This window comes from Papilio xuthus, unplaced genomic scaffold, assembly GCF_000836235.2.
Source record: "Papilio xuthus unplaced genomic scaffold, Pxut_1.1 DF828177.1, whole genome shotgun sequence".
NCBI classification, from domain to species: domain Eukaryota; kingdom Metazoa; phylum Arthropoda; class Insecta; order Lepidoptera; family Papilionidae; genus Papilio; species Papilio xuthus.
Genome location: NW_013530472.1, coordinates 5,517,673 through 5,526,890, shown reverse-complemented (window position 1 = coordinate 5,526,890; position 9,218 = coordinate 5,517,673). Strand labels below are relative to the sequence as shown.

At 39.7% G+C, this 9,218-nt stretch overlaps 1 protein-coding gene across 1 annotated transcript; it reads right to left on the bottom strand.

Annotated features, from left to right (window-relative positions):
• Window positions 1-4,469: 4,469 nt before the first annotated feature.
• mdu (mitotic spindle positioning protein meduse) lies at window positions 4,470-9,033 on the bottom strand. The gene is made up of 2 exons (XM_013306864.1): window positions 8,827-9,033; window positions 4,470-7,311 (listed from the first exon to the last, which is right to left on the bottom strand). Exons 1-2 carry the CDS (start codon window positions 8,833-8,835, stop codon window positions 6,421-6,423), a joined length of 900 nt encoding a protein of 299 aa, XP_013162318.1. The 5' UTR covers window positions 8,836-9,033; the 3' UTR covers window positions 4,470-6,420.
• Between the last annotated feature and the right edge of the window lie 185 nt (window positions 9,034-9,218).

Here is a 9,218-nt window from a genome sequence, read left to right as displayed (position 1 = left end):
TCTTTCTTAAACAAAGCAGCTGGAACATTACCTTTTAAAAGAAATAGTAGGAGTAAGTCCAGCTCTATGATCATGTGCGTGCAGTGGTCACGAAACCACTTCACACAGATAATGAATGTGGGAGGTGTCAGTTGTGATAATATGAAGACACGTGGAGTTGTTCACACTTTACATACAGCTGTATGTTCACTGCAAAAGTTCCATTGTGTCGTCTGGTTATCGAGTTATTAATTTGACATTTACTTTTTGATACCTACACCGAGTTGTTTATTATTTCAATAACATTTTAATAAGCTCTCTCAGTCATAGTAAGATTGTTTCAATACAGTATTTCAAATGCTTTCAATATAACATACATTTCACTCTCTTAAATGAATGTATGAAAGAGGAAAATTCCGATTATTCCGATTTATCTCACGTATTAACTACCTGTCGCCGGAATATTATTGTAATTCGATAAACAGATTTTATACAAAAAAAAACAAACGAAGTTTAATATTTAATTGTGTTTTAAGCAATTGGTATTAATTAAAATGTCAATTAGTAATGGCTATAATGCTTTTTTGTCGCCATTGCGTAGTTAACCAATGACGCGAGCAGGGTTGCCGCGCCGCCGCCACGAGCGCTGACGTGACGAGTTCACCCACAACTTGACCTTAACGTAAGTCATCAAACATTTGCGTCATTAATCTTTTTGACATCCCTGATGAATGATACTAAGATACGTTACCTTTGATATGTCTTTTATGTATGTTGCCTTTATTAATGCGTAATATTTGGTAAATCGAAGGTTTATATTACTTAAAATCCTAATTAAGATCAATGACCCGAGTTGGTTTTGTTCTAATTAGGGGAATAATTCGGTAAGTTTGGTGAAGTGAGGAGGGGCTGGGCGGGGCGGGGAGGGGGGAGGGGTGTAGTTATTGCGATCGCTTCATATCGCAGCCATCACTAATTCATTTCGATGGTCCACTTTTACTTAGAAAGCTAAACCAATGCTTATTAATAACAAAAGTGGCTTTGAAAATATAGAATTATTGCAGTTTGTTAAATAAAAATCAAAACCTATAATCATAATTAGCAGTATTTCTATTCTTTCCAGTTAAAAATAGTCTTATAAGACACGAATTGATTTCTGTAGTTCCTTTTCCTTGTGCAATCCGTACGATACTATTTGCGACATGTAGGACAGGTCAATCGTATGACTTTGCAATAAATCCATGTCAAGTATACCGCGAGTCGCGACGACCTCACTGTATCTTGAGTCAGTGTTTTCGAGACGATTAAATGATGAACTTGACATCAAATAGTTTTGGCGCGTCTCGCCGCGGCCGGCTCGCCTCGCGCTGACATCTTTTAGGGAACGACATAACATGTTTCCCTATCGGACGCGTTTATGTCTTTATTATGCAAGTTGGTCGTAAACTTATAATACGTGTAAAATGAAGTAACTAGAAACAAGTTCAATACTTCTTTCATCTAACTTTCATCAACAATATTAATAATTTGTGTACAAATTATGTATGTACACTGTATTTTTGACTTCAAAAATTAAAGTTTTTAAATAATTTGACTTCTATAACAATCTATTCCGATTTGGAAAATAAAGATAATTTATATGTTTATCTAACTATGAACGAAAAATAAACGATAGTGTTATGAAGCAAAACGAATCAATTTTCTCGCGCACACAATAAACAATGCTAAGTCAAAACAGCAACGTCGCATTTTTTGGAATATTACGATGTTTGTGGAGGAGCGGAGCGGCAACACGCTAACACGTCTTGTTACACTTTAAATATACGATAAACATAATATTATCTAGATGTTCGATAACTTGTTATACAAAACAACTGCATTATAATCTGATCAGTGATTTACAAAGAGTTAAATTCGTTACAATAAAACCGCATGATTATTGCTTACAATTTTTTTTTTTATATCATAAGGTGGCAAACGAGCGAGCGTTCACCTGCAATCGCTGAAATAGCGAGGTGACCGTTACCCATAGACATACACATTTGCATTTGCGTTCTTGTATTTCTGCGTTCTGTAATTCATTTAGATTTTTCCCTTTTATCGATGCCTAGATTAATCCATATAATGGTCATGACAATTTGGTTAACTGGTAACAAAATTCGGAAATGTAGACCGGATATCCTAAACGGTCCATTACATAACTTATGTATGTCTGTGTGCGACCGCATGTGAGTTTCAGTCAGTTGTAGTGCAACAACTTTTGTGCAGCGATAATAGTTTGCGCACATAAATATAAAAAAAAACAATCCTTATTAATATTACTGTTTTAACGTAATCAGATTGTGTAATTTTAGCAATTAAATTAAAAAGTGTATAAAATAATAACAGCAAGACAGCAATATTTAAGAACGATCCTTCAATTAGTGTTTAAGCTACAGGTCCACGTGTTCGTACAGACGTAACTATCGACAATTTGCTGTAGTTATATAAAATACGATAAGCGAGCACTCAGGTGCCAAATGAAACGTTGCTATGGAATAAAGTTTGTCGTGATCGCACGCTCACCGCGTAATATACTTAATGTGAGCACACAACATACTGAGGTACATTACACGTGACCAACTATCCACGAGGCAGGGTCAAAAGTATTACAATTTGGAAACTGAAAAAAAAAGAACGAGGGATTTTAAATACATGTTCGTTCATAAACAAATGTGAAGGATCTTTGTACATCGAAACCTTTTAAATCATGAACCTTTTTCATCGAGCACAAGACAAAAGCCCGCTCGCCGCTGAACCAATTTAGTCAACTACAAACATATTGCTATGTCTCTGTTTATTATAAACTGAACATCAACACAATTAGATACGTGGTTTACAAAACAATCGCGTTGTGTCACAATACACAACAAATATTAATCTCAAATTAGGTCTAAATAGCAGGAACAAGAGAGAAAAGGGAATTGACGAGTGTCAATTGCTAATTGATACAAATGATTTCCTTAAGTCTAATTGTGTATGACGATTTGAATTGCAATGTAACATAGTTGTGTAACACACAAACTTTTGCTCACAGTATTTGCGAGTACGTTACAAATACTAACATGTGTCCGGCATAAATATCTATCGGTCGCGTCGCGTCGCGTCGCGCGCAAGGCTAAGCGCGTCTGTCAACACTGCTTGCCCCACTTTATCTCTGCTGATTTATGAGGATTGCACTGCACACGACAGCGGTCACCTACTTACTTAATACATACGAATGTCACACCTTTATGTTCCCCTTTGTCAAGTGTATCCGCCGTCGCTATATTGTGTAAAAAGGCTCTTACATTTTTTGTTTGTATAAGGCTTGGTAATACGTTCGATGCCAGTAGGCCATTCAGAAGTTATGCATCTAAGCTGTTTTTTTCCCGCCTTTTACTATATTGTTTTCTTTCCATAGGATTGTTAGCACAATGACGCCATGTTTTACTAATTTACAGTCACACAAAAAATTCTTCAAATATCTTTAACTATGAACATACTCATGTCGGCGGTTGCACGCGGTTGTGTCGCAAGGACGGATGTTTATTTAGCGCCATATCTCTATGAGACGGTGACATTGGTACAATACGGTTCAAATATGTGCAAGTTCAAGTAAAAAAATAGATAGCGTCAGCAAAACAGGCATTTTTTAATAATATTTGTACGGTTTTCGAGTTCAAAAATTATTATTTACGCTAATATTTATCTAGTCTTTTTAATGAAATGGCGACAGGTCACCGGTGTAACTTGTGATCCAAGAATGCCAATGAAACTTAAGGGACAGATCTACAAGTCCATCGTAAGACCTGTCGTATTGTACGGATCTGAATGTTGGGCCACCAAGGTTTCGGATGAAAGAAGATTGCATGTAGCTGAAATGCGTATGCTAAGATGGATGTGTGGTGTGACAAGGAAGGATAAAGTTAAAAATGTATATGTTAGAGGAAGTTTGAAAGTAACGCCAGTGATCGAATTGAGGAGTAAAAGATTAGTGTGGTTTGGACATGTTATGCGGAGGGATGATGATGACATAAGCAAAAAAGTAATGAGATTGTATGTGGATAGCTACAAAGGTAGAGGAAAACCAAAAATGTTTGGTATTTTTGAACAATGTAGTTGGTCATCAAAAATATCTTTATATATATAATTCTTCTGTGAGTGTGTATGTCACTGAACTTCTCTCACACGACTGGACCGATTTTGATGAAATTTTTTGTGTGTGTTCAAGGGGATCTGGGAATGGTTTAGATTTACAATTTTGTCCGCTGGACAATGTTTTTTTAATTAATTTTTAATTTATTAGTAGTTGTTGATTTTGGAATGTTTTACATTGGATCCGACAGACGGCGCTACCATCGCAGTGTCAAATTTTAAATAATATTCGAATTTTCAAATTATAGACGTGTAGACAGGACGTCTGTCGGTCCGCTAGTTTACTATAAATAAAAAAAATGCTTTTAAAACTTCGTTTATTGCAAAAACCTTAATATAATTTAACAATAATTCTACTATGCACAATATAAATACTCTATTTGTAAATGTATGTGTACAAACTCTGTTACAATATTATTATATTTAAAAGGTCACGAGGACGCGAGTAAATATACTAAAAATATTCTATCAACTTTCAAGGCATTATTATATCATATCACATCGTTACTTTCTATGTATTTTAATAAATAGGAAAATGTATAATACATATATTAACATGATTTTTAACAAGAAACATGTATATTGAGTTATTTATGGGAATTGTTGTTTTTATAAAACGTCCATTAATAATACATTGTAATTTAATAAATTTTCAAACTTGCCCTTGTTTTAATCAATGATTTATGTTTATGGCAGGTAATTTGTATAAAAACATACATTGTATAATACATTAGTTCACAACAATGTGTGAATACAATAAAAAAACTCGATTTATCATTATTAAAAAATAAATGTAATTAAAATGTATGAAATTGTGCAAGTTCCCATAAATTATGCTCAAAAACAATGATATTTTTTTTCAACAATAAGGCACATTAATTGACACTTTAAATATACAATTTTTAATAGTTTTCCTAATATTTCTTTGTTGTAAGTTGCTTTTACGATGCAAATAATTTCATCTTTATTTAAACACAAAATTGTATAAAAATTGTTTTTCTAATTAATAATTAATTTCTTCTATATAAATAAAATAAATAAAGTGCGAAGTATAATTTATTTACAAAAGAATGTTAACCATAGCAAGCGTTTGTAGTTTGAAACGTAGCAAATCAGTAATTATTAGTTTTATTTAAATAAAATATTATTATTATCTTTGAAAGTCCGACAACGACTAGGGAATGTGTTAGGTTAGGTTAGGTTAGGTTGGAACTTTTTATTATGTATATAATAATTTGTGTGAAACATATGTGCATAGTATATATTTATAAAACCGCCGGCGGCAGTATACTATCAGTGCGTTATCATTTCTATTAAATATTGAAATTACCTACACATATAAAAATGGCGTGATCCTTTCATGAAAACATATATTATTAAGTAGATAATCTTTTTTATATATTTACTAATTACATTATATTTTAAAGGCCCGCGATACATTCATAATCTTATATAGAGTGACTTAAAAACTTAGTTAATAGATAAATTATAGATTTTGATATAAAATTACATGATTTTATTTAATTTCCTTGATTTTATAATATTTTCGTTTTTTCCATCCATAGTTCACATTTAATGATAACACGTAAAATATATATGGACATTAAACCACATATTATATATTATCTTCACAAAACATACGATACAGTCATAATCAACATGATATGTTGTGATTAAAACGCACACAGGCGATTGCAAAGTATGAGACGTTTTTTGTAGTCGTCTGAGGTCGGAAACGCTATGCAATCTATATAAGTACAATAAAACGACAATACAGAGCTAGTAGCGATTTCAATGGCTATTAGTCGGTTTTTACACATGTTACAGTTTGACGAGGCGGGCGTGTCGGAGGCGCGCGGGAAGCGGGAACAATACCGCCGCAGCGCCGCCGCCAGACACCGCGCGCGGGAAAGCGACGTCACAAAAACGACAACTCTTTCGGAAACTGACAGCCGCGAACAATAGAAAGAAACTTGCCAACTTTACTCACACTTCGAAAACGACTCCATATGTCGAACGCTTTCCATCGCGCGAGAGATAATTGTCGATATGATAACCTCTCCGCGTTCGCGGCCCGGGGGAAATCGATTACCTCGCAATCGATCCGCGGGAAACCTCTCGGAGCGGCCGCCGACGACGCCACCCCGACCTGCGAGCTCGCAGAACGATGTCACGCGCACACCGGACACTTACAATTTTAACAACCTAATGTGTTACGTAACGAGTAGATCACACGATTAACTTAATACATCGTCCCGTGGCGCACTAGGCGGCGCCCGCCTCCTGCTTCTGCTGGATGATGGACTCCCACTGCGCGATGAGGCGCGTCGAGCTCGGCGCTAGGAACTCCTGGCCGGGCGCCAGCTCGCACAGTTCGGCCAACGACTTGGCCGGCTTGAGGCTACCCATCGAGTCGTGGCCGGAGCCGGTGCGCGGCGAGGGCGAGCGCGCCTCGTCGCCCAGCGCCGCATACAGCTCGCCGATGGACCTGGCGGCCTTCAGCCGGCCTGGTACCACGCCATACTCCTCCTCCGACTCCGAGCTCGTCTCGTTTTCGCTCAGCTCAATGTCGAACGGCTTCTGCCTCCTCCTCATCTTCTTCAGCTCGTGCTCCCTGTCCTTCATCTCCTGCAGTTCCTTCTGTATTTTCTCTTCAACGGGCACGTACCCCTTGCGGACGGGCTTTCCCTCGGGTGTCCGCGTGATGGCGGCGGGCGCTAGGGCGATAGGCGTGAGCGCTGCCGGCGAGAGTATCGGCTGGGGCGCCTGGCCCACCGGCGAGGTGGGCGACACCGGGGACGTTCCCACTGACAGCTTGCCCTTGCTGGCGATGAACCGCTGCATGATGCCCTTGGTCCCCGTCTGGGGGGTGAACCTGCGCGTGTAGCCGTTCGTATGGAGCAGCGTTTGCGCGGGCGGCGGCGAGGGTGCTATAGGGCCCAGCAGCTGCGAGGTGGAGACGGCGCGGCTCAGAGCCCGCTGTGGTTTGTCCGTGGCATCACCGTTCACGTGCCCGTTCTGCTTGGCTACGTCCACGGTGGACTCCGAGAGGAGCCTGTTCATTCTGAAGTGCCCCTCCTTGAACTCGCGCTCCCTCTCCGTCACCTCGATTATCTCCCTCTGAATCCTCGTGAGAGGATCTTCTTTCAGCGACGCCTGAAACGAATAAAAATTAAAATAAATTTCGTCCGGTTACTGGGTGACACTTCGAGTAAAATTGCATAGGTACTTTACGATACACTCGAGCGAGGATACCTCAGATCGCATCGCCGCAGAGAACGCGATAGTACCGAGTAAAGTATGTCTCGGTCACTCGATACTTTGATATACTTGTTTCTATTGACCTTATAAATAGATCGCGCAAAACCAGTCTATATACCCTACCAGTAAGGCCTTTTATGTTATGAAACACGTCTAGACTTTTTCAATACGAGCTCTCGTGACGCTACCGCGGCTCACCGGCCGCCAGTGTTTACGAGTTTAAATTTAAAGGTAATACCGTGAGTCATTTCGATTATTCACAAATTAAACAAATTCAACAGTTTCTGTGACAGATGTTTTAATGAAAACGTCGCGATCTCAGTAAATATAAAAACGTGCGCCGGCTCGCGACTCCGGTACGTAGGTATTTAGGTTTGAAAAGGTCGCCACGGCTGCATGACGTGATTTCAATCATTTATGCTGATATGTACGAAACACGTTTATGTACTGTTAGAATAACAGGCGATGCTGTTACCGTTCAACTTATCTCACCGAATTAACGTACTCCATCATGAACGACATCATTTTCTTCTTAAACGAATTTAGCGAGTCATACGTTCTACTTTGATTTATCATGAAAGAAATCTATGCTTTGTGGGCAAATTTTATTGCGTTCAATAGAGGATACCGATTTAGCAGTAATATAGTTTAGAGGTGGAGCAGTGAAGAACCGACTGGCGCTGGCAGCATTGCTGTTGCAGGTTTACTGGGTCACGTGGTTTTATTTCTTTATTTTGTATTACTAAATAATATAGAGAAATTAAAACATTAGTGAAACACTCAAAGTTAATTATTGATATTCGTATGCGAATTGTTTCACAGACACCATTTGAGATCTACGTATATTCATCATTCCTCACTGACATACTATTCATGTAAATTGAAATAACTGTTGTTGACTAGCACGATGTAGCAGAGATGTGGGTACGAGGACATTAATTTGTTACATTTCACTTGAATAAATAACCTTAACGAATTAAAATCGTTATAATCGACAATTATCATTGTGTCGTATGTGACACGATAAGACAATAGCCGTCATTCGCTGCAGGAACATTCGATCGCATAAATCGAAAGCCATCCAAGATAAATCGACTTTATCAGATGTATAACAGTACAGGTAATCTCGGCCGCGGTCGGCTGCCGGCTGCGACGTCTGGTAAAAAGCTATCCATTATAAAGGTCACAAATCCGCGTATGTTCGTGTCCGTGTGTCCATCGTACAGGAAAACTCGCGTCTAACGGCTGGCGGCTGGCGAGCAAAGCGCAGTCGGCCACCGTCCGATGCGACTACTGCGAGAGTATCCCATACCGGTGCCGTCGACCTACGAACTCGCGAATGCGATCGCGGCCGATCCTAAGCTTAACTGGAGCGCGGGCGCATTCCGATATTTCTGTTTAGATACTCACTTCACTCATGGTGGATAGTGACACACTTGAACGATATCAACAGTGGAAACACAGTGGAACTTCACGTATCACACATCACGAGCACGACACTTGACACGGCTGCGATGGTCTGCGGCGCGAATGCGACTGTCGGCGGCGGAGCGGGACGTGCGTCGCATCGGCCGGCCGCGGGCTAACGGCCTCTCGTATCACCTCTCGACTAATTGGCGCGAGAGTGAGAGGCTCCATGTTACCTGTAGAAAAGAGAAAGGATTACAACACCTGGTGCCGCTTTACAGACGCTACCGTGCTGTTACCGACCGACGGCCGCGCGCTGTGCGTTTGAAATTCGAGCGCGGATTTACGCGCCGTTGCTTTTGGGAGGGAGCCGACAGTTGGACAGGATGGGGTTG